Source organism: Trichoplusia ni, chromosome 5 (assembly GCF_003590095.1).
Source record: "Trichoplusia ni isolate ovarian cell line Hi5 chromosome 5, tn1, whole genome shotgun sequence".
NCBI classification, from domain to species: domain Eukaryota; kingdom Metazoa; phylum Arthropoda; class Insecta; order Lepidoptera; family Noctuidae; genus Trichoplusia; species Trichoplusia ni.
This window is the reverse complement of record NC_039482.1, coordinates 8,130,452-8,155,618: the sequence shown is the minus strand read 5'-3', so window position 1 is coordinate 8,155,618 and position 25,167 is coordinate 8,130,452. Positions and strand designations below refer to the sequence as shown.

The 25,167-nt window shown below is 34.7% G+C and overlaps 5 protein-coding genes and 1 long non-coding RNA gene across 12 annotated transcripts in view; 3 read left to right on the top strand and 3 right to left on the bottom strand.

Moving 5' to 3' along the window:
• Positions 1 to 60: 60 nt before the first annotated feature.
• LOC113494336 (acrosin-like) lies at positions 61 to 577 on the bottom strand. The gene has a single exon (XM_026872637.1). The coding sequence runs from the start codon at positions 541 to 543 to the stop codon at positions 289 to 291; it is 255 nt and encodes an 84-aa protein (XP_026728438.1). The 5' UTR covers positions 544 to 577; the 3' UTR covers positions 61 to 288.
• Positions 578 to 652: 75 nt separating this feature from the next.
• Positions 653 to 2,065, top strand: LOC113494335 (coiled-coil domain-containing protein 102A-like). Its single transcript, XM_026872636.1, has one exon. It carries the CDS (start codon positions 740 to 742, stop codon positions 1,868 to 1,870), a length of 1,131 nt encoding a protein of 376 aa, XP_026728437.1. The 5' UTR covers positions 653 to 739; the 3' UTR covers positions 1,871 to 2,065.
• Positions 2,066 to 5,829: 3,764 nt separating this feature from the next.
• Positions 5,830 to 10,081, bottom strand: LOC113494334 (snRNA-activating protein complex subunit 1-like). 2 transcript variants are annotated; one of them, XM_026872634.1, is made up of 8 exons: positions 9,862 to 10,081; positions 9,559 to 9,646; positions 9,259 to 9,409; positions 8,468 to 8,561; positions 7,640 to 7,886; positions 7,281 to 7,412; positions 6,336 to 6,485; positions 5,831 to 6,005 (listed from the first exon to the last, which is right to left on the bottom strand). In XM_026872634.1, exons 3-8 carry the CDS (start codon positions 9,405 to 9,407, stop codon positions 5,881 to 5,883), a joined length of 897 nt encoding a protein of 298 aa, XP_026728435.1. In that variant the 5' UTR covers positions 9,408 to 9,409; positions 9,559 to 9,646; positions 9,862 to 10,081; the 3' UTR covers positions 5,831 to 5,880. The 2 variants fall into 2 exon arrangements, with proteins under 2 accessions (XP_026728436.1, XP_026728435.1); XM_026872635.1 differs by lacking the exon at positions 9,559 to 9,646 and having other exon boundaries at positions 5,830 to 6,005.
• Positions 10,082 to 11,070: 989 nt separating this feature from the next.
• On the bottom strand, positions 11,071 to 14,662 carry LOC113494330 (cytochrome c oxidase subunit 5B, mitochondrial-like). Its single transcript, XM_026872633.1, has 4 exons — positions 14,495 to 14,662; positions 13,274 to 13,447; positions 11,777 to 11,820; positions 11,071 to 11,373 (listed from the first exon to the last, which is right to left on the bottom strand). Exons 1-4 carry the CDS (start codon positions 14,580 to 14,582, stop codon positions 11,311 to 11,313), a joined length of 369 nt encoding a protein of 122 aa, XP_026728434.1. The 5' UTR covers positions 14,583 to 14,662; the 3' UTR covers positions 11,071 to 11,310.
• Positions 14,663 to 15,694: 1,032 nt separating this feature from the next.
• Positions 15,695 to 16,322, top strand: LOC113494331. The gene is made up of 2 exons (XR_003400645.1): positions 15,695 to 15,782; positions 15,929 to 16,322. It is a non-coding gene; the product is annotated as an uncharacterized LOC113494331 (long non-coding RNA).
• A 512-nt stretch (positions 16,323 to 16,834) lies between these two features.
• Positions 16,835 to 25,167, top strand: part of LOC113494329 — a 96,842-nt gene continuing 88,509 nt past the window's right edge. For 3 of the 6 annotated variants that reach the window (XM_026872630.1, XM_026872628.1, XM_026872624.1), the window contains exon 1: positions 16,835 to 17,054. The gene's annotated coding sequence lies outside the window, so the exon portion shown is untranslated. The remainder of the gene's footprint in view (positions 17,055 to 25,167) is intronic. The other 3 variants (XM_026872629.1, XM_026872632.1, XM_026872631.1) reach the window with 1 other exon arrangement.

Genomic DNA, 25,167 nt, shown 5'->3' with positions numbered 1-25,167 from the left:
GCATGGTATAAATTTATATAAGTAACAGCTGGTTTTGCAAGCATTAAGAAAAAATAACTAATCACCTGTCATATCTCCATGTTAAGGAATTCTCAATATTTATTGATATATAATTAAAATAATTGCAAGTCATCACTAGTTTTGTCAAAATCAGCCCACAAGTCCATTACAATATTTACAATACATTTTAATTTTTTACCATGCTATAAGTTTTTCTTATGCATATGCCATCCCCGTATTCACCAAGCTGGTTAATTGTTTTACTATTATGTGTGAGGAATTCTTAACTTACTCATAGAAGTCCCTGTAGGCCTCTCTCCGTTTCAAACCAACAAGTGTGTAGACCAGTGTCCCAGCTATAGCACTCAGCACTAAGGCCTGGAATATCTTGCGCTTAGTCTGAGCCCAGTGCAGGCCGCGCATGGTGGGCTTGGGCCGGCACGGCGGCAGCGGGGGCTGCGGCGGCGGCCCGCACACCTGCGGGCACGGCGGGTACGGCGGCGGCGGGCATGGCGGGCACGGCGGTAGCTCGCACGGGTTCATTCTGATACTAGCAATCGTGTTACGTGTAGTGTAGAGGGCAGAGTAGATGGGATACTGTGATGCTAATTTCTATCTCAGTCTTAAAATTATTTTTGTGCTATTAGTGACGTAACTTCTACCATGATTAAACCTTGACAATGAATAAAGTATTAAATCGTGCTTGTATTATTTATAGGTACAACACCATAAATGAATAATGGCGCAAAGCTCCCATGGAGGTAGTCACCGACGAAGCAGAGAGCATGATGCCCCCATGCGGTACACAAACTCGGACTGGGAGGCCAAAGAGGCTCTCTACCAGAGAGAGCTGGATGAGGCTCGCGCCAGGGCCACGCAGATGGAGAAGACCATGCGCTGGTGGTCCGACTGCACGGCCAACTGGCGGGAGAAGTGGAGCAAGGTGCGCAACGAGCGAAACAAAGCGAGGGAGGAATCGAAACAACTCAAAACCCGAGTCGACACACTCTTGAAAGAAGTATCCACCGTCAAAGCAGAAAAGAACGATCTAGAACAGCAGCTCATAGAATTAAAAAGAGACAACGAAAAGCTTCTTAGTATAGGCGAGAGCAGAATATTGGCCGGCGACCTCGTCACCGAGGATGGCGTGGAACTGCGGCGGAAGAACGTCGGCTACCTCTCGCCCAACGAGCCCTCCATGCGCCAGCGAGCCTCGCTCGACTCTCACAAATTCTCCAATGTAGACAATGTCCTAGCTAACAAGTTGAGTGAGCTCAGACTGCGGTTAGACGAGACCTGCAAGAGTCTACAAACAGAGAAAGATGAGAAGACCTTCCTTCTGTCCAAAATAGAAACACTAACAGCAGAATTACATAACATGAAGGTTGAGCTCACGCACAGCGATAGAACCTTAGAATCGACAGACTCGAGCCACAGCGAGGTCGAGAGACTTCAAAACGAGTTGCAAGACGAAATAGCAGCCAAACAAGTTCTAGAAGAGAAGTTAGCAGAACTGAAAATGGAGATAGAGAGGTTGAAATCTGAGAACACGATACAGTGGAGTAAGAGGGAGTTGCTTGAGACGGAGAATATAGCAATACTCAGGGAGAACAAAAAGTTATATGGTCAAGTGTGTGAGCTGAGGGAACAAATACATAAACTGAACAGAATATCGGATGGTAGTGCTTACTTTAGCGATCACAATAGACTAGACTCCAACATACTCTACGTCAGGAAGTCGAGCGCCAGTCCTCGCTCCCACGAGTCCAGCAACGGCTCCTCGGAAGTTAACCTGCACTACGACGCGAAAACTAACACTTCCGGTGAAGACGACGAACTAGCAATAGTAGAGAGAAACGATAATCTGTAAGAAATACCTTTTCCTTGAGATCTGTGAGAAAGTTCTGTCAAAATTGAATTAAGATTGGGCGACGGTCCGTGGTATACGTAATTTATTCTTCTTTGAAATAGTTCAAAGTAGTAAAGAGGTTGTATTGAGTATTCTAATATCTATGGTTAGGAGAGTTTAGCTTTTGTGATCTCATTCACTGCACTCGGATTTCACAAAAAACAATATTCGGTCGAGTTTTCTGGAGTATTTTTTGGGTTAAAACAAAATACAGGGAATCGAACGCTATGATTTTGTTATAGTTTAAACCCGGCCTTATTTAAGACTTTGTTTGTATTTTACAGACTTAACCTTCAATACTCATTGATCTTATTACGATACAATAACAATTCCACAATAATAGACGACTTATATTTTTATAACATTTGCGATCGTACAAACGCCTATTGATAACGCATTTAAAATCATTCCATTGCATTTGATATACAATGAAGATAAAATGAATTTATTAAGTGAATACGTTACAAATTAATATACAGTACGCTTATTGAGAAATGTGCTAAACACGACGCAAGATAGAGGTTACAATTAACGACGATGATTGTTTTGCACCTTGTGGCCGGACATGATGAAAAAAAAGGCAGACCTTTTCCTTTTATGATTAGTTAACCTAAAATACTAATTTATTTTATTTACGTCGAAGTTATTATTTATTGACAGCTTTTCAATAAATCTTATCGATTCTGACTACATACAGAACCGGGAAACTGAATATCCGGCTTGCTATCGTATTTTTCCTTCAATACGTCATGGGCAATGGGACGCCGCGCTACGCAGAATATCGTGCCGTCTCGCTTCCACAACTGAGACTGACTATAGGATCTTAAAATATCAGTACGGCGACTTAAGTTACATTTTTAGTAACCTTTATCTTGTGTCCATCTCGTGTACCTACGTGACTAGTATCAAATAGGTGTTATATTGCATTAGCGATTGTTGATCATTGTGATAGTCTAGTTTTACATAATAGGACAACTTTACAAGTAATTATTAATATAAATTTCTTTACTGATTTAGTAATACTTTATATTTTAAAGTGAGCTCTAACCAGATATCAAAGTATTTATTAACCAGGCTTGTTTATTTGTTCTGGTTATAAAGCGGCCCTTATGCATTGCGTAATATTAATATCAATTATATTGTGCAATAAAAAATATACATTATATGGACTTAATTCAATATTAACCATATACATTCAATAATGTTGATCAATTTATAAGATATTTTGATAGTAATTATCGTGAGAATGATTCATTATTAAATGATGTAACGGTTTACTCACGCGTATTTATCGGGGTAGCCCGACTAGTTTCGGAACCAACCGGAGTCATGATCATTCTGCGGCTATATTGACGAACATACAAAAAAACTGTTATTTTCAGTACTAAGTTATGTATATTAAATAACTTTGAGTTTCTTTCGACATCTTAATGAACACATTTAATATAACAAATTTTAAACATAAGGCCTAATTTGCAACGTATTTTTGTATATTTCTTAAGTTATTTATTTGCTTTACTTGCCCTTTAAACAGCTTTATACATAATATACAAATTAAGTGATTTTTACAATATTATTTTTTTGTATGAATTTGTCATTTTTACAATCAAAATCATAGAATAATTCGTTCGTACGCAAGGTGACGCATACGAGTACTGAAACCTTGTCTTCCGTACGAAAGGATCTTAAAATAAATGCCGTAGTAGCATAAATCGCTTCCGGCAGTTATCTAAACTTTTTTTTTTTTTTTCAAGACTATATTAAATATTATTTTGCATTGGCCTACACTATATAGTTCAAACGAAGTGTCCTACATGATATTAAATTGTATAGTATCTATATAGTATAGAATAATTATAAGTATTAATAAATAAAAAATGTCGTGTATTATTTTTGAATTGTTTATTTTTACGCCTCTTACACGTCAGTGAGTATAAAAGTTATTCCTTAAATCTAAATCATTGTTTCTGCTACATAGGTAATCCCAAAATAGGTAGATAAAGTCACTTTATTCTCTTAATAATTTGCTTTTAAAATTTCCGTAGACCGCGTAGCTTTGGTGCCACGGAGATTTTTTTTATGTGCGCTTTATTATTACGCCACACAACAGTTACAGATGTTGCCGCTAAAAATTAAATACAGAGCTAGTCTAACGGGGTGGATAGGCATAAATTAATTAAATGATGAATCTATGTTTTCCTTAAGAGAATTCTCACAATTCATATATCCGATTTCAGGTAAACAGTAGATACTGTTTTATTTTATCCTCCCCAAAAAAAGTAAATAGAAAATTTATTATTACGATTGGCACCTGGCCGTCACAAAAACGCCTTTGCTTAAACTCACACAAAATATAGGGAACTTGTATACAAAATTATCCTTACTATATTTCCTCACATTCTAAATTCCTATAAAATTTGGCTTAACAATCAAACGACTTAACAAAATCACAGAAATGAAGTCAAACGATTCTTTAAGAATACCATTAAACCATGGCTTGAAATCACATTTTACAATCACGAAATATTATTAACACGAAGTAAATTTTATGCTGAGGCACTACACTCTCATAAGTGCCAGTGTGACCAGCAAATAAATTTCAATACATTGATAAAAGTAAATAACAAACATGGTGCTCATTAGACGAACATTTTGAACAAAAGCCCTGAGTATATTGGCGCTAAACATTCCTAATCACAAGCACGGACCCAACGGGTTTAAATATTACGCCATTAGACAGTTCCACTCCAAAACATTTCGCTGTATTACCCAAGTTGGTAGTAAGTTATGGTTAGAAAGAACTGGGGAACCAGTTGTGTTGTGGGGAAAATATGGGCCCTAGGGACACTGGAGTCAGCTGTATCGCTACTCATAAACTGCTAGCTACAAGCTGGTGACCCATCATGGCATATCACATTCCTATACATTGAAATTATGAAAGTTACAAAACAATTATACAAAATTTCAAGTTAAGATTAAAATCTGTCTCCATATTACAGGCAGAGTCACACTGCCACCTAGTGGTAAAATTCGGAACTATTACACTGCATTATAACAATGGCGCTCTGCCGCCATCTTTCATTCAGGAATTGGAAGTGAAACTTCACTAAAATTGGCATTCTGAGCTCTGTACAATCTGAGTCTAGTTTTTGCACACTGCCTTTACTTTAGGCATTGTCGAATAGAATTAATAATAACTGTTTTTGCATCTTCACTCAGGCGGAAAGTTAGCTACAGGCAGCATACCCATGCGTTTAAACCTAGACTTCAGAATAGTCTTTTTCAAATCCCTTTTCTCTGCTCTTTTTAACTTATCTTCTAGCACAGGTATTGTTTGGGAAGTGGACGCTCCATGGTTGACACCCATATTATCAATGATTTCAATTTCATACGTATTCCCATCAGTTTCATTTCGTATCACACCGGGTAGTGAATCCAATTCTATATTCTGTACTTCTACTTCTTGTATCTTCTCTGTGGAACTTTGTGGCTTGGTAAAGCTGTCTAAGTTTAGGTCTGGGAGTTGGCTGGTGCTTGCCTCACAGTAAGCTTCATTATCGATGCTAAAGTCTCTTTCTTCTTCCATGGAGTCATCGCTACCGTCAAGGTATTGGGCTCTCTTTCGTTTCTTGGCGTTTCTGGTACGGGCGGTGGGTGCGGCTAAGTCTATGTAATTTACACCCCGTCTGGTTTTGGGTTTAGATTGAGGTGTATTGGTGGTGGAGCTTTTGTTTGATCTTGTTCTGGGCTGTGAATAAGATTAATTATGATAGTGGCTTTCACTAGTTAGAAATAAAAGTAAGGAATTTATTGGTTAAGTAAAAAACAAGTTAGAAAAATAGGAATATACCTCAGTACAACATGTAGAGAGACTTGAGAGAGAATTTAATCTTATGAATTTCTTCTTGCAGACCATTTAGAGTAAAACTTAACAAACTCGATTTTAACGAATAAGTTAGTTGTTATATCTGTTATTGTACATATACATACCTATCAGCGACCCCCACGAGGTGTTTCATAGGGTTAACCTTTGCCTTCATAGCTCTGTCCTTGATGGACCGTATAGAGTCAACATCTTTAACGAGACCACTTGAGCCTGAAAATAAAATACAGTTTTCAACTTGTTAAATGACGAAGTAACTGAAAGTAAGTATAGTTATTAGCTTGGGCAGGTGGTGTTTCTGCCTAGGGGGGGCGGGGGGTGTTGGTGTTGAAGTCATTAAGACTTGATCCCGGACACGTATCAAAAAGGAACCAGCAAGTCAGAAGGGCTGTCGGTGCTATTATGTAGGAGTATCCGATCCGAAAATCCGGCATCGCTGCTAAAAAATCTACTTTTCCTTGAATATCATTTTTTGACAAATAAATTTGATATCAAAGTACAAAAGTAGTAATAATCCTTAACAGTGTTTCCTTTATAACTTACATCCAGGTCTCGCTTCTCCCTCGTCATCGTCATCATCATCATCATCATCAGAATCCAGGGTGCCAGTGATGAGCTTTTTGAATGACGTTTCCAGTTTCGTTGGGAAATGCACGTCGTAGTAATTTAGATTGGGATCTTTTACATCTGGCCCTAGAATTAAGAGAGTTAAAAACTGTGAAAGTATTGTCTAATTATCAGACTTGATAGGAAGTTTTCGACTGTATATGTATGTTCGTTATTTCTTCACGTCAAAAAATAAAGATACGAGCTATATTGGATTAGGCATAGGTATATCGCCACTTTTTTTTTTTTTGGTAAGGCGGGGGAATCCTCATGGACACCCACTCTCTCGGGGGAGGAAATGGGTAGTATCAGACTCTTACTGACTAAACCTGAACCGCCGTGCTACGTCATCCGCGTTTTTGTGTCGGTGTATGGCAATGCGTTGCAATCCTTCATACACCGACCGCGGGCTTCCACCGGCCAGTAATGTGGGTCGGTAGGTCACTTTCTCGTGTTGTGCGTCGGCCTCCTCGCCTCATATTAGGACCGCATCCATAGCACCGAATGTGGCCCCCCGCCATGGGTCCTATACTCAGGTATTTTGCCCCTGCTTCACAAGAGTTTTTCCTCGGCTAAGTGCGAGTCAGACACAGCACGAACGATTCTGTACCAATTATTCTTTTATTATTTTTATTTATTCTCATCATAAAATGTACTTTTTTTGCTGTATTTTATCCAGCCGCAATAGAAATACTTCTGATGACAGACTAACAGACAGAAGCCCTAAAATAGAGTTAAATGTCACAAACGTGGCGCGATTCCAAAAAGTCCAAACAATGATTGGCCCAATTTATCTCACAGCTGGACAAAACCTCTCATCTCTTATTTATTTCAACAACATTTCAACATGAGTCTCCTTCAAACACATATTATTATATTTACCTGAAATCTCCTCTTTCACTTTAGAGTATTGCACGGAGAGGTTCTTGAGTTCCCTGATGAGGTCCATCTCCTTGCCCTGCCGGTAGAACACACCCTTCGGTCTGACACCCAGGTTGTTTATATTTGAGTTACCTAAAACAAATATAAAGTTTTCAGAGTATAGGTCACCGGTGACCGAAGGACAATATGCTTTTGACTGTGCGATGATAAGAATTTTCTAGATATAATAAGGCCGTTATTTTGACAATCTATTTAATAATTGGCTGATACAAGGCAGGTTTACCAGAAAAAGAAATCTCCAAAAAACTACAAGAGAGAAAAATATTGAAGGCAAATGCAACCGTTGACACGAAACCCACCTTCCAAATACTTCCGATAGGGGTACTCCATGCCCCTCTCCCGTAACGCCGCATGGTACTGCACAGGGCCCTTAATAAGCACTGACCCCAAGATATACAGTACATCCATTCTCCGGTCTCTTCTAGCAACGAACTCTATTCGTTCTATAGCTGGTAGATCATCTTGAACCACTCGGAGGTTTGCGAAGCCAGTGAACGGCTGGACATTGAGGAGGGCGTAGACTAGGAATAGGCCGGCTACGTTTTCCTGTGAAAACGAATTATATTTTGATTGTAACTATCGTGGGAATGATTCATTTTTAAATGATCGGGAATCGAAATGCGCGTGAGTAAACCGTTGCATCATTTGAAAATGAATTTTACTTATTAGTGTCTCTACAAAGGTCGTAGGATGGACTACCGGCGCATATCAGTCACTTCCCGAATTTACGCGTGTTGACTAACAATCGTAAAAAACAGGCACACCTAGGCTCGGTACACCTCAGCTCTTTTTTTTCCTTACGTAATTGCTTTGACAGCAATGTCGCGTTGTTTTAATATTGACTACTCGAAACTGCTTTGGTTCTATTCTTAATTTTAATTCGGTTTCGGTCCTCAATCTTCAGTACCAAACCAAACCAAGTAGATTAGATTGATGAAGTGTAGTTATAACTCATGCCCCTGTAATAACTGGCGAGTTGGGTTGCAGAATACAAACTCGATCTTATTTCTTTTGAAACTCTAACAAGATTTAACAGACTAGCTCCACTATCAAAAAAGTTGGCCACATACTTTAAAGATAAAAAAAATCTTAATAAAACTTTATGTCCCTAAAAGATAGACAGTTACCTCAAAATTACTTGTATCTGCCACCATGTAGCGTTTAGCAATGTGTATGACCTCCTCCGACAGTTCAGCTATCTCCGCACCAGAGGTCCTATTGCTGAAAGAAGAGATTATTTAAACAGTCCATTGTGATAAAAATTTTAGTACACCTTTAATGTAAATGCTGTGTGTATCTATAATAGGCATGCATAGGAGAAATCATGTTATTCCTGATTTGATTTATACTAAATCTATGTTATGCTGTTGGAAGGTAAACAAAATAAAAAAAATGTTTAAAGGTAAAAATCTATCTATACTAATATATAAAGCTGAAGAGTTTGTTTGTTTGTTTCTTTGAACGCGCTAATCTCAGGAACTACTGGTCCAAATTGAAAAATTCTTTTTGTGTTGAATAGACCATTCATCGAGGAAGGCTTTAGGCTATAAACCATCAAGCTGCGACTAATAGGAGCGAAGGTACAAAAGAAAATGTGAAAAAATAGGGCAGGTATAAATCATAACTTATATATTCTACCCACGGGGACGAAGTCGCGGGCAACAGCTAGTTAAATATAAAAGTTTGAGAAAAATGAAAGAGGCTATACTCAGCAGTCCAGAATTGAAACATTGATACATTGGCAGTAAAACTATTTAATGATTAAATTCAATCATTATGAATTCAAAAAGGACTTGTCAAAATTGTTTAAGGCTTTACATCTCTTAGTATAAGCAGATCTGCTAGAAGAGATATATTTAAAAATAAATAATATAACCAACTAAATTGTATGCCACACACAAATAAATTTCCAACTCACTGGTATATACCGGCCATTTGCATGTCTTTCCATACATGAGCGAAGGCCGCATATGTCAGCTTCTCACCAGTTGTAAGGCGGTGTATGAGTTCATCACAGTCATCAGCAAAACCATCCGCAATATATGCATCCCTTACACTTACAGACATTTCTGAAAAATTACATAATAAGTAGTTACTTTTTTCAATTTGGATTCAAAATAGTTTTACATCAAAAATCTATCACTACATTACAAGTTATTACTGGCCTTTTAAAAAGTAATGTTTTTTTCCTGATTTCAAAAAGAAGAGACATACTTACCCTTTTTATTCACACCACAAGAGGTCTGTTATTCTAATAGAAGATATTTTTTTTTAATAAACAGTGTATTCTTTTTTTTCTACAAAAACTGTAAAGGAATTAAACAAACTAGGTTAGGTAGAATTAATTGCATGTTGTATTTGATCTTTTAGTAATCATTGATTTTATTCTGCTATGGAAAGTTTCAGCAGTACTTAAAATAGTTTATTATTTTTGAATGAAAACGCGCACTCGTGTATACATCCTATAAATTAGCATTCTATTGAAAATGTCTTAAGGAAAAGAAAACTAGTAACTTTATACCTTCAGCCGGCACACTTGCAATAGTTTGTTATGAAACTAATATTTAAATATTACGAATTTTACTTTAATTTCCTGTATAACTATATTGAAACCGCTATTTATTTGTCCAACTGACTGACAATTGACAAATGAAGTTAATGAAGTGAAAATATTTACTCTGTGGAACCGTTTTAAAATCGTAAACTCAATAACGTATGATTGATTCGATTCGATTCCCACCCAGGACAATTTTTTGTGTGATGAGCACGATCATTTTTTCTATGTCTGGGTGTAATTTATCTATATTATGTATGTATTTAGAAATATACAAGTATGTTTATCAGTTGTCTAGTACTCAAAATACAAGCTCTGCTTAGTTTGAGACTAGATGGCGTTGTGTGAAAGTTGTGGAATATTCATTTATTTATTGAAATACGATATTTTTTTATACACCAAGAAACAAAGGCTTCATAAGGAAAAAGATACACTTTATATAACATTTTCGAAAACAATTTAGAAAATCTATGTTGTGTTTTTGAATCTACTTAATTTTAGGCGATTAAACGATCGCATAAAACAACATTAGTCTGATCAATTTTTTATTAAAAAGAATAGTCTGATGTAGATTCAATACAAGGAACTTATAAATATTCAATATGGATTCTAGCATCGTGATGCTAAACTGAAAAAAAAAAACGAGAAGGTGGCCAGATCCTCCCTTGTTAATATTATATCCACGCATTCAGTTAATACGATTTACAGCTTTTAATTATGTTAGCTAAATTTGTATTTCAGATTGCACATAAAAAATATGCTGCTGATGTAAAGGGTTCCATAACTTCCAAACATCGTCCGGACCTAATTAATCATAATAATTCTAATCGCAGTACAGTGCAGTCTTGAACACCTAAACCAATGTTTGCTAATACATGCTGCAAATGTGTATTAAACTATCCTACAAACTTTTAACATAGCTAGGCACGGGTGCGAGTGTTGCTATAACAAAATTATTTTACAATGATTGATGAATATATCTCCACATAACTTATATTTCTGAAATATAATCCGAATTTTAGCTAGCAATGCAAAACTGTTACCATTTAGGTTTCTATAATTTCGTCTAAAACACATTTCCAATGCTCACAAATACTATTTTTGTAGTCTGTTCTAATCTTTCGTTTAATGAATTTTGAGATAACGTAGACATTATCAACAAATAAAATACCCGTGTCGTTATTTAAATAGTTTATTGAACTACACTGACTCAAGTGAACCCAACAAATACACAGCTAACGCAACACAATAAAACACCTTGATTTTATGCTTACAATTATTTAATGATTTGTCGATTGGTAATTATGTTCAAACTATCGCATCTTTAAGTATTTTACATGGCGGCACGAGGAACCATAGACGTTTGATGCGTATTATTGCGTGTTACACACTACTGTAGAAACTAAATTATTGCGTTTAGACGGGCTGCTTCTCGATCAGTTTGTACCAGTGTCCGCACTCGCAGCGGCGGGGGTGGTCCTGCGAACGACAACAAAACAGATATTTATATAAATATATTAAGAAAGTGGATTGCTACATTTACTTGTATGCTAGCAATGTACTCGCAACTAATGTTTCTATATAATCTGATAATTAATCTTTATTGCAAATTTTACTTATTTTATACTAAGTAAATCCTTAAATGATGTTATTTTTTAATAATAACTTCATTATAGCAGTGTTGCCAATGAATACCAAAATGTTGTCTTCCATTTTTTAGACTAAAATAAAGGAATTATGAAGACAAATCATAAATTTCAAAAAGCTTAAGTCGATATACTAATAAAATAGAATGATGCAAATTAATAAGTACTTAATAACTTAACAAACAAAGTAAGTGTTAAATATAATAATAAAGATGACTAATAACATAATACAGTACCTTGTGTAACCAGAGCCAGGTAACGGCTGTGGCGTGCTCTTCGCCTGAAACAATGGGCCGTCAATTACAAATATTGCCATACAAGTATTTTAAAACATCCTTTTTTCAGACACAAAACAGTAAGATCGTCGTATTTGAAAAAGAAATTGACATATCCTTGCAGAATTATACATAGAGAACAGAAAAGAGATTGTTAATTAACTAAACAATTTGTTATTATAAAATTGATACAAAACTTGATGAGGAAGGCTAAATGTAATTTATATGTCATATAATTTAAATAAAGGAAGGCTATATCTTATTGACACAATATAACAAATCATTACTCTTCTAATGCAATTGGGTATAAACTGAACAACAAGGACCTGGAAGTATATCATTATCCCGAGTGTATCTATGAAAAGGAATGACACGGATTTTTCTGCTATCTTCAAATAGTATTGACTTCTATTGATATGTTTTCTAAACTATATTAGACCACTTAGATCTCAATGCTAGATGTTTACTTTAGATCTTCAAAGATTCTGAGTGATTTTAGATCTTTTTATTTGGAAAGTGATGAATAGGATTGCTTGACAACAAAAATAATGTTGTTCAAGCAATGTCACATGATATTAAACTATATCTCAATATGGCTGAGTGCCATTTTTGTCATGAGTTCATAACACTTACTATTATGTAACATAAGTAATAGTTTTATTTACAGTTGCACATATAATTAGTTATCTGTTGACATGACCATAGAGCACAAAACAAAGAATCTATTTTTTTATGAATCTTTTCTTGTTTTTTTTTTTATAATAACCTTTTTCAAATTTATATTTTAACTATCTGACAATACTGGCATATTGATGTCTGAGAATATATAACACTATTATACAGATTATTTTACAATATTTGCTAAGTACAATGTTTTAGTATGACAATAAACTGCCAGTAAATTACCTAGCAAAACAGGAAAATTTGTTTAACATGATTATAGTATTATATATACATATAATAAAATTGTTTATGTATTTATACAATTTATTACACTTTATGTAACTAGCACTAGGTGTGGTTGCTCAGTTAATAATTTGAAATGATCTCGTTCAACACAATTCAAGTGGACAATACTGAAAACATATATCGGTTTACCTCAATTAAAAGACACAAAATCACATTTACATGAATCAGACAGATGATAATTACAGTTGTGGTTGAGTTTACTACTACAAAAGTTATTTCATGTATTCATATTTTCTTACATAATATTCACTGAGTGATATCTCAATCATAAAATATATTTTAAATGTTATATTAAGTTACAGAAATGGATGATCCACAGAGTATTCACTGTAGCAGCCTATACTACACCATTTGCTAGAAGTCTATGGGAGTTAACTAATTCCCACTTTTTTTTCTCTAGATTTTTATTCAGTTATCATTGTCCCAGGGTAAGTAAAAGGTCTCCCTTCCCTCCTTTCATTTGTATCCAGGTCCTTTGCTAATACTTACATATGCATCCGACAATGCGGGCATCGAAGCAGGAGGGCACTAGGGTGGGGTTGTCACGGGTGCCTGCGGACTTCTTCAGTACCTTCATGTTGAAGGGGTCGTCGTTACCGGCCTGCATGGCCATCAGCTCCTTCCTCTCCATACCAGTGGCATGTTCCAGAGGGTCGGGCATCACTGAATGAGTAATAATTTTTTTGTGAAAATTTTATAAAGCCAAAAAGAGATATTTTCCAAAAACAGTTGGTTGCTGGAGGCCCCACAGTTAGGGTTTTAAAGGAAAGAGCTACACTTTGATCTTAGCCAAAAGGCCGAAAAGCGATGAGGAAAGAGCTAAATATTGAATTTCCTGAGAAAATAAATTTATATGCAACAAAAAAATACCATTAGATGATAGATTTCATGTTTCATGATTTTGTTAAAGTGTTAGAATATCATGTAGTGTGTAAATTGTGTGATGTCTGAAAAACAGTCATTGTCTTTTATGACACTAGAAATAATGTTATACGAAATTTCCCTAGGTATCTTTAAGTAAAATACCAAATCTTTTTTTAATCTAAGAGGGAATAATTCATGTTGAAATGTTTATATTTAACTAGGAAGGTAGTATTCAAAGCTAATACGCTGTAATTGCTGCCTAGGAACAGCTTGTGCCAAATAAAGCAAAAAGTTTAGGCAGTGGTATTGATTTTCTCTCAGCTGTCAAAATGTGAATGACCTTGCTAGAAGAATTTTAGGAAAGTAAATAAATTTGATGTAATGAGCCCGAATTTTCTCCATTATTGGTTAATATGTAGCTATCGTATAAGTTTGGTATGTATATCAATGATTAGAATGATAAGGAAGATAACCTAAAAAACAATTTATACTTTAACATGGCGAAATAAAAAGATATTAAAGTTTAAATTAAGAATTTCTGAATCTGGACAAGCCAGTTGAGTATTCGGTCGGATACTTTTTGATTTACGATAAATGAACAATAACAAAAATAATCAATAGAACGTGCATGACATGAAATGGTTTCGGGAATCATACTAAACTTCCATCAATGATTTAAAATAATACAAACTAACTAATCAATCAATAGTTAATACGTTTTCATGTCCTGCAAGTTATACGTAAATAAATCCATCCCCAGGATCAATTTTACGAGATTTTTGACATTACGTAACGTAAAGTGACAGGATCATGAAAACTTTAACACTATATATTACGTTTTCTTACTTTTGTCAGCATATCCCCGTCGGGCAGTGGATAACAGAACACTTTTAAATGCATTTCCTCTAACAATTTGCCTGCATAAGGATGCCATTGTGCTTAATTTCTCACTAGACCGCTTTTCACGAATGCAAGTGAAACAATTTTTTTCTCACGAATTGGAAAAGGATTCGGAACCGTTTCTTTCCGTCACTGGCGTGAGGTAAGGGAATAACCGGTAACGATTGTCAACTTCAAATCGATTTTTTATGTTCTTAAAATGCGAATCGACTAAAGTTTGTGGTTAAAAATATATCAAATATTTATTTGTGATAATTTGAATAGAAGTAGACTCCAATTAGATGTAAAATTAAGATTAAAGGGTTCAATTGAATTTGTCAATGATAACTAGCACTACATTAAAGCGTAGTGCTTCTTTTTTTCTAAATATGTTGATTTAATTCAAATATTTACAAGTAACTCAGTTCTAAGCTCGTTTCTAAAACGCTTACACTAGCCTCTTAGTTTAGAACTAAACGTTCAAATTTCATTTATCTTTGTCTAAAAAATCTCGAAGATTTAAGCGGCAACATTTTTATTGATTTTATACAGTATACGGCTATTTTCTCAGTTGTGTGTTCATTTTCAATATGTCTGAATTACCTATTTTATTAGGATGTTTCATTATTTTAGGAACTTGTGGAGTGTATTGTACTTCTGCAAATCAGACTCCTGTTACGTTTACTTTTAAAGAATATCAATATAAAGATTCACCGAAGAATGTACGTTGAAATTAATCATCAAAACCTTAAAAGGTTTTGGTTTTTCCAGATTTTGTAATTAAATTTTGTTTTTGGTAGTGGGGGAATACATTATAAGTGTATTTTTACTAACTTAAAATGTTTTTTTTTCAGGAAATGACATTCAGAGAATTCGAAACGGCTTGCGAGCAAAGTGGAGCTTGCAATCAAATGGCCGGCTTATTAAAAACTCGATGTGTTAGGGAATGTGTTTCCCCTTCGTGCTATCGAGAACTGTATCAGGCAGACCCGGTAAAACTTTGTTTGAGATCGTTGAGAGACTCGTTAAGAATATACTATTAAAAAATTAACTCGTAATTAAAATAATATCGACGTATTCTGTATTTCAGCTTGAAGAAGGAGAAATTGATGTCCGTCTAAACTCATTCAAGGGATGCTTCATACAAAGAAGTGGTCGAACAAGAAATTGATTCTCCCCAAGTTTAGTATCGTCTTTGGTCATATGCGCTAATAGAGTAAACAAAATACGCAAGAAAGTGCGTTTTGTTTTACTAGTAAGTATAAAAATAACTTTAAGTAATTAGGGAACAGTCTCAAAGAAAACATACAAATGGTAGTTATGGATTTCTGTTTTCGTCTGTAAAGTAGTGAGTTTTATTTGAAATCTCGGATTTTAATTCCTTAATGTATTTTGTTTCAGTTACTCAAGAACATGTACTACGATGAAGTATCATTTTTACATAGCGTATCACGAAGACTGTCTTAAAGCAATGAACCAGAGTAGATTTTTTACGGATAAAATTAGCACGTCTCTGCAATTCATACAAAAATTATAAGTTCTTGAAATACTTTGAGAATGATGAAGTGACGAATAAGTTAGTCGCATGTTCACTAGCTTCCAAAACAAAGTACAATCACGCGCAAATCTGCTTAGACAGCAAGCAAGCACGAAACCTCGCAGATAAAGTGTGTCGTGGGACATATCAAGGATTTGCTGCCGCTTTTTCTCAGTCTTGATTAAAGCGAGATTGGAGTAAAACAGCCTCACTCAACAAGTATGTTTTGAAAAACACAATAAACCTTAAAATAATTGACCTGTTATTTTTATTTCACCTACTGGTTTTAGTTCATGAATTTTTAGTGACAAAACTGTCGTTTTAGTGAGTCCCTACATACCCGTACACCTACCTACCTACCTTTGGTACCCTTGTACCTACCTACCTCAAACAAATCGTTTTACAAGTTCTGTGCATTCTTCAGCATATCTTCATTGATTTTTAAAAGAAAAAGGTGAAAACCGTCGTAACCTTCTACGAATTTTAGTTTATTGAATAAAATATCGGAAACAACAATCCTCATTGCTAGTTAATACATCCCTAAAATCGTTTTAAGAGTTACGTTTGTAGAATTGTGCAAACAAAATTTATATTTTTTTAAATAAATAAATTTACTTTGAAACTGAAATCTACATTAAATATGAACTTCATGTGTGATGTGAGTAAATTGTTTGTTAATTCAATATGCAATGGCGTAAAAATCGATTTAAGTCGTAATCGACTATTGTCGACTAACGAACGACTTAGGGATGGAATTTAGTAACTTTTCAGTACTGTCAAACGAAACGAATATGACTGGATGTGTTGTTGAATGAGTCTTGTTGATTTTCTGATATTTCCTAATTGGTTTACATTGTTTTGCAATTTTCAATCCTATTTGTTGTGTTTAAATCGAGTGAGTGCACTGTTCACTTTGTGTTTGGTTGTGCGGAAAAGGAAGTTAGTGTTTGATGAGCGCGCCTTTAATTATCACAATAACAACAAAATTTGGTAAGTGGAATTTATATAATACTCTACAAACCATTGACTGTGCCTTCGCACATCTTAAAAAAATAAAAAAATCTTTTAAATTTTTCATTTTGTTACCCGATTCGCGCCTCCATGTATGTGTGATGATCAGTTTAGACAATGGGTACTTAAGTACTTTCTTATTAATCGTGCTCGTATCTTAGTTGCAAACGTGATTAGAAAACGTGAGGGCTCAACTGCAGGCTGAAGAATAGAGTTATTTACATATAAAACATTCAGATCAAGGTTTAGTTGTATTGTCCTTGTTATTGGTTTCAGTTACACCAGGACACTCCTTGTGTAGAGAAACGTTGGTTTTCAAGTTTTTATAAATATCTATTCTAGGAATACATATATATTTTAATTTTTTTAGAAGAATAACAGTAATACCAAAATAAACAATCATTATTACAAAATATTTAAAATATATTTGTTCTATACATTCATTTCAATGTTTTATTCTGGAAATTTAGACATGAACCATGATGAAAGTGATTGCTCAATGCTATTGGCTGTATGTGTGAACTATAGATGTGACTAGATTTGTGTTTTTATTCTCACTACAGGATTTATTTGGCTGTGATTGTCATGACAATCTAAAAAAAGAAGAAGTAATCATCTTAAAGAATAATTGTGCACGGCATAAGAAATAGACAGGAGGAAATTAACATAAATTAAAAGCTTCTATTATACAAAATACAGAAATACAGTTGTGTGAATATTGGGTAGATCTGAAAACCAAGCACCTCATCTCTTCATCAACAAAAAATAAAAGTATATTCTCATACTTAATACACATTATCACATAAAATAAATAGTAGATACCTAACTTAAAGTCAACCATTCTCTTTGTTGTGTGTTTCTTGATGTATTACTGTATAAATCACATACATATTTATTTATGGAATCCTTCAATATAAATAAATGATTATTTATGAGTCTACATGGACTGAAAAGGTGTGGATATGAAAAGTTACTTATTATTAGTTTATAGCATTTCTTGATGCTGGAAGTTTTATTGTATTTTTTTTTTGTTTTTGGAATCTAAAATCTTCAATTTCCAACTGTCTGTCTTCAAATCCTTAAGCTAATCACAATATTTTGTAAAGTTTGTAGTTATCTAAGTTCATTGTTTCTTTCATCTTTGCCTAGCCGTGAGACATAAAAGGGCAATATTATTATTATTTATGTTGTTATATTAGTAGTCCGATTATGGGCTAAGTCAGCCACAAAAAGAGCAGTTCAAAGCATTTTCCACCCTCTGTAAAATTGATCTATTTTTTAGCCATGATTTAACCTGACTATCACTCTGACTTTCTTTCTTATTATTATGTATCTAAGACAACCCCTATTTGGTTAGCAGTTCAAATTTATTAAATCAGTTAAAGTGACATTGTTGCCTGGTGCCTGATAAATCTAAAAATAAAGTTTGTTTTTAAACTATCTTTTTCCACCATCAAAATATTGTCAACTCCCAATTTTGATCCTGGTTAAAAAATCATGCTATTTCAATATGACATAAGTATCTTCTGCAGAAAACATATAAAATTATTGAAAATCATAAATTTTATGGTATAGTTACATGACCAATTCTTTAATATGAATAAATCATATAAATTTTATAATCCTATAATTTATAATAGGAGATTATTCATTGTTTAATGTTAAGTAAATATGCACTCATTATCATCATCATTATGCCTTGACACATAATTATGTAATTGTGTTTTACCTGTAGATGAGATTTTAATAACTCTGCATTTCAAGTATTAGATGCAATAGATAATGTTTTTAAAAAGAAGGTTTTGTAGATTATGCAGTTAAATCCATGTGTTACAGGGGGCTTTATGAACACAAAGTCACACCCAGCACCCAACATGCTTGCTGTATTCATGACTGTTAGTGGCAGTTACTTTTAATGCCAATTGTGACAATAAAGCTACTGATCTTTGTCTTTTCTTAGACATTTTTCGGTAGGTCGTAAATTTTACCGAAAACATGATTTTTAGCTGGAATTTCGATTCGAATTTCACTTTTCAGTTTTTAGACCTCTCAAAAGTTTCTTATTTTTTGTATATTAAAATAATGTTGAGTTGGTGAAGCACAGAGAGTTAGTTTAAGGTTTTGCTACAATTTGCGATCTGATCTAAAATATAGTAAATTTCGTTATTAGTCACGTCATAGGTTGGCATAACATTATACGCGTCTAAATGCTGTATATCACTTACAATTCAAAATTAAACAGGATAAATGTTTATTGTTAGTTGAGGAAGCATACACGAAAATACATATCTATAATTCGTAGGTCATCAGTAACTTATTATTATACACTATGCTCATGATGATGAAATTTCTCTTTGTATTGCTAAATTATACTTGGTTAGTGAGGTTCCCAAGAGAGAGTTTTTATCGGTCACACCAAGGCACAAGCGACTGAAACAAATGCTTTTGCAAACAACCAAGGGTATATGAAAACTGCTTGAGAATTTCCAACTAAAAATACTGTTTATTTTCTAGATATTGCTACTACTGTACGGCAAACAAAATAAAATCCGGTTAAGAGTGCGTCGGACTCGCGACTGTGAGGGTTCTCTACATATAATATATTATGCTAACAGCGGCGGCCTTACCCAATGCGAGGCTCCGGGCGATTGCCCCGTTCGCCATCCCCTTAGGCCGCCACTATGCTAAAGAAAAGCAAAAAGACTGGTCACCTATCACATTTATGATTATACCAACCAATTCGTGGTTTATAATAATTATATTCTTTTTATATTATTAAATATTAATTCTTAAAAGAGTCATTTGTTAAAAAAAATCTAGCTGTCAAGGTTCCTGAGAAACAGTCTTATAAAAGACGGAAGGACAGAGTTCCGTTTTTTCCGTTGGGTACGGAATTTCTAATACAGTATTTATTCAATATGTTCAAAACTATTTGTCCCAGTGATTTGAAAAACATAGAACAAACATCCATTGTTCTTTGATAGCGCTGATAATAATATTAATCCTGATAATAAATACTTGGTATTTTCGCGCCTGTTTTATTACTTGTTATCATATCGCCTATGTAATATGAGGGAATTGTTAGTTAAGTACATCAACTGTCATTACGGCTGGAAGAACTTTTTATAGTAATAATGGCGGACTTATAGTTTTTCGAAATGGCAAAGGTATTATTATACTGACGTAGTTACTGTCATTTGATAACTGAAGAAGAGAACGATTTTTTTTTAAATAAGTGCAATCAAAAGCCAATGACGTCATCCTACGACGTGATGATGTGTGGAACTCTCATCGAAAAAACTCCCCGGCTAAGGCAAAGACGGGCTTTGCCAGAACCGCGTAATTGGTTACGATTTTTTTTGGCCGAGATCTTGGCGGCAATTTAATCGTTGTTCTCGAAAGTTCACAAGCTTCCAAAAACGCAAGCATTAAAAAAAAACTAAATTAAGTCTACAGTATCTCACGCACAGGCGTTATTCATACCACTTGGCTATCCATGCAGCATCACTTTTAAAAGGTCCACTAACATGAATCGGTCATCGCACTCAAGAACTCTAGTCGTATACTTGCCTACTTACTAATGCTCCTTTTAAGTAACTAAAAGTAACGTAAATTATGTTATTGTATTCTATTTAAAAGTATATTATCAGCTGCGTAATCGGGTTTTACCTTTCCATCCTTTTTATACATCTACGTAAACGCCGACTGTGTCCCTCGGTGCAAACTGAGTGCAAGCGCACCGAGGGATAAGGTAAAACAACCAAATATACACTGTAACCCTGAAAAAATAAGGTTCAGTTTTGTGTACTTTTATAGATTCTTTCTTTATGCTGTATTAAAGAATTTTGTTAGGTATAGTGTAGAGAATAGAATCGTTATTCCTTTGTAGGGTTGTTGATTGAATTATGTTTCAAAGTATAATCCACAGGCTGGTTGTTTTGCAACGCAGCCGACCGTTTTTTTTTCGACATAAATTTGCTTTGGTGCCTACTGTAATGTAGATTTGCTAACCTTTCGCGACTTTAAAGTATTCGGATAAAGTATACTGGTTGGCTGTATATTTTCCTTTCTTTCTTCTTAGCCTCTGGAGTATGGAGTTTTTTATTAGTGTTTCTAGGCACAAGATAGTTTCTAGAAGAAGAAAACCAAGTTTTGGTGATTGCCTAATAATATAGACGTTGTTTTTCTTTGTAATTACCAGGTATCATATACTCTACAACCCAAAAATTGTACTTAAACGAATGACTCAGCCCCAACTTTATAACCACTTAATTATTTTGATGTCTTTTTATTTTCAATCGACCTTAGATAGGACGAGGTTCACAATTCGTCCGTATTTTTTTTTGTATCCTTAAAACTTGGGTCTGGATGAACCTATTTTGTAGATTATTTTCTATAGCTTTTTTTTATATTTAACGATAGATCTGTCATTTGATCTCATAAAGCCATCAAATTTTGCCCAATAGTTTTTATTTGAAATGGTATGTTTTTGTGATTGCTCATATTATTATCGTATGTTTTTAAGTTTTTAAAAGGCATCGTCGGTCACGGTCTGAATACATGTCAGATTTAAGAGCAGCAGGATCCTTTATATTCAATGTTCAGTGCGTTGAACTGTCGAATCCGGTTTCGTTTTCAGGAGGCCAACCTAGTTGAATACCTCAGGAATTATAATAGTCATGAGGTGAATGTGGTTTAAAATGGATTGCTAAGGGTTCTGTCATTGTTAGTCCAATGTTTAAGTTCTATGTTTTAATAGAGCTATGAATATCACCTGTGAGTAGGTTTGGCCGCTTCACTTGATAATAATGTTTTGCTTTGTTTGAAATCGTTTTTGCCCTAAAATGTGCAAATTGCTTTACGGGGTATACAATATTTTTCCAAGTGTGTTTTCATGACTTATAAGTTCCTTCTTATTTGTCCTAAGACAGCAATCCCACCTCATAAAGACAATTTATCGCGGGTACGAGAAGCATTCTCTTTGTCTCCGAAGTCTGTTAAACAAACCTAATCTAAATTTAATTTTCTAACGGATTGTTTCATCGACTACCTGATAATTGACCTAAACAAACATGTCCCTTTTCGAGTACCGAAAAAAACGGCCACTTTACTGGAAACACCAATTACCCACATCTCCAATTTGTATCTATAATTGAATGACAATTATATGTATATTATTGTTGCCACGTCTAGCCACCAGACAGGCTTGTGACGTGTTTGTTAATACAGATACACATTCCAGCTTCAGTCTTAGTCATAGTATCTGACGTGACGTATATCTACGTAGACTCAGCCGTGTCCAAATGACGTGCGTCAAAAAACCTGCCTTTGTACAATCGAAGTACGTCTGTCTTTATTGTATATGGTATAATTATCGTCAAGCAGAATGAACGGATGGACAAGTTTGGGACGACACTTAGATAAGTAACTAATGTTTTTATTTTTGTATTGGGATACATTTGAAACGGTGGTAGTACAAATAATTTAGTTTTGGAATTGAATTCGAGAATCTATTTCAACTATGATCGTAAATTTATAACTACTGTAAATGGGTAAACAATGTTACAGGATAATATTGTCGGTTATTTCATTCTCATTATCAGCCTTAAGTATCCCTTTGTTTATGCCATTCTCCTTTATTTCCTGCAATTCGCATCCATCCTATTCCTGGTATCTTTGTTTTATCGTCTGCCAATCTTATCCTTGGCCTATTGAGATTTCATCTTGGCCACCATTTTCAGTTTTAAACTTACTCTATCTACTGTCATCATGCCTGGCGTGACCATGCCTGTTTCCTGAATTTTCTCTTTATTGGTTAGTTGTGACGCGAAAGATTGTCTATTTTCCATGCATCAATTAGAAACGTTTTATAATTATAAGATGAATCGAATAAATAACAAAGAGAATTGTATAATTAAAAATGTCTTACTTAACTGGCGTTTCTACTGCGTATACAAACACCTGACGATGATACGGCAAAGAGCTTAAAGGCATTAAACTGTAATTAACGTGAGAAAAACACTGCCTGCCTATCTGTCTTATTTATACAGTAACATTAAAAAGAAAACAATATCTATTTACCTAAAGGTTAAATGAAAAACATTTTGGATTAAAAGTATTAAACTGTGCGAATAGCCGAGTGGTATAGATCACCACGCCAATGTCACTGCTTTGTTTCGGGTTGATCTTTGCTTAGGACAAGCACTTGTGTGATCCACAAACGCTTATTCTTAGTCTGGGTGTCTTTGTGTTATCAAACTCAAGAACTATTTATTTAACGAACATATATATGAAACTACTCATTTTATGTATAGTTTCTCATGTCTACCTATCTGATCTCAACATCATTATGCATTAGCCATATTACTGCGTAACAAATTATCCCTGACAGAATCAGTCAAGTCAGTCCGTATGGTAACGAAATAGTCATTCATTTTAAGATTGTAATCTTAGTTTTAACTTTTGCATACGACAGAAAAACCTCCTTCAATCTAACTGTGAGCAACATTTCATAGTACAATTATCACCCAAAATTCGACGGCAAAAATTCATTATAGAGAAATTTTGAAAAACCTAATTAGAACATCATTATTTTCTTTACCCTATTTTGATAATGGAATATTCCTGAATATATACTATCAAATACAACTGGTATTGATTTATTGAGTGCCTCTGATGGTGTGCTATCGATCTTTGGACTGAAGACGTCATTTGCACGTGACCGTCTTTATTTATTCATACATCGATTTGCTTGAGTTACCTGCACTTTGCAAGGACTTCGAACGAAGTATTATAACTGTTTGCTTCAAGTAACAGTCTTTTAACTTTTCTGACACAATTTTTGTGAGTGTTTTTGAAGTGAAGACTATCGAAAATACTTAATTTCGTATGATGTAATTGTGATGATAAGAATCTCGTTTTTTTATTCAGATTTCGTTTATCTGTCAATTCGTTTTCATTGATTAGCTCGTGGCTAAGCTATAACCGCATAAGTGATTCGATCACAGGTTAAGCTATGCTTGACGCGGTTGGTCCGTAGATGGGCGACCATCTTTGTCATAACGAGTTCCTCCGTGTTTCGGTAGGCACGTTAAATTGTGGGTCCCGGCTGTTATTCCTACATCTTTGACAGTCGTTACAGGTAGTCAGAAGCTTGAAAAAGTCTGACAGCCAGTCTAACCAAGGGGTATTGTGTTCAGACGTTTTGCCCAGGTAACTGAGTTAAGGAGGTTAGATAGGCAGTCGCTCTTTGTAAAACACTGGTGCTTAGCTGAAACCGGTTGGACTGGTAGCCGACCCCAACATAGTTGGGAAAAGGCTAGGCCAATGATGATTTCAATTCGTTTTCATCTGAAGAATTGTATCTAATAATATCAGTTGCAATACTAATGTTTGAATCTTTGTAACATGGTGTCTTATTTAAAATAACTTGTGAAGGATGAACTTGTTTTCGCTTCATTTGTGGGTCTGCCATTCAGTTTGCCTTTAGACTTGCCTTTTAGCATTCATGGTCACTTCCGCAAACACAATTTAAATAAAATAAAAATACAGGCCTATAACTCCTGAAATGAATGTTCCCTTTAATACTTTCTCTTTTTTATCCCTCTAGTCTGTAGCTAGTTAATTAGTACTCCAGATTCTACTTCTTTCATTGCATATTGAATGCTTGTTATAAGACTATTACATTGCTTCTCTTGTGCTATTTTCGTATTTGCGGTTTGCGGTGAGACATAAGGTGTCGCCGCATTGCATCGGAAGCCTCCCAAGTGAGCGAAGCACTTCCATTGGAAATACCTTGGTACAGTTGGTATGGTATCTCTCGGGCAGTCAACCGAATAATTCCGTTGTGGCTATGCATTTCTTCTTCTATACTTGGTTATTAAAATGGTAAACAGGGAAAAAGGAAATTCGCGGGAATCAGTTATGTATGATATTAGTCTTCTGTTAGGATGTCCAAGATATTTTTTATTTTTCTTCTCTATTTTTGAACTTTCCGTAGTGTGATACTCAATTTTAAATTACTAAGGTCTGTCTCACCACTGCCATATAAGACCCCGTTAAATTATTAGACAGATTTTTTATGCTTACTTCA

Excerpts from the sequence above, each read along its gene's own strand:
- LOC113494330 (XM_026872633.1), bottom strand. The coding sequence starts at position 14,582 with ATGGCATCCTTATGCAGGCAAATTGTTAGAGGAAATGCATTTAAAAGT. Across the intron at positions 13,448-14,494 it reads ACGGGGATATGCTGACAAAA|TGATGCCCGACCCTCTGGAA; the intron begins GTAAGAAAACGT and ends TTACTCATTCAG. Across the intron at positions 11,821-13,273 it reads CCGCATTGTCGGATGCATAT|GCGAAGAGCACGCCACAGCC; the intron begins GTAAGTATTAGC and ends CCATTGTTTCAG.
- LOC113494334 (XM_026872635.1), bottom strand. The coding sequence starts at position 9,407 with ATGTCTGTAAGTGTAAGGGATGCATATATTGCGGATGGTTTTGCTGAT. Across the intron at positions 6,486-7,280 it reads AGTGAAAGAGGAGATTTCAG|GGCCAGATGTAAAAGATCCC; the intron begins GTAAATATAATA and ends TCTTAATTCTAG. Across the intron at positions 6,006-6,335 it reads GGGAGAAGCGAGACCTGGAT|GCTCAAGTGGTCTCGTTAAA; the intron begins GTAAGTTATAAA and ends TTTTATTTTCAG.
- LOC113494335 (XM_026872636.1), top strand. The coding sequence starts at position 740 with ATGGCGCAAAGCTCCCATGGAGGTAGTCACCGACGAAGCAGAGAGCAT.
- LOC113494336 (XM_026872637.1), bottom strand. The coding sequence starts at position 543 with ATGAACCCGTGCGAGCTACCGCCGTGCCCGCCATGCCCGCCGCCGCCG.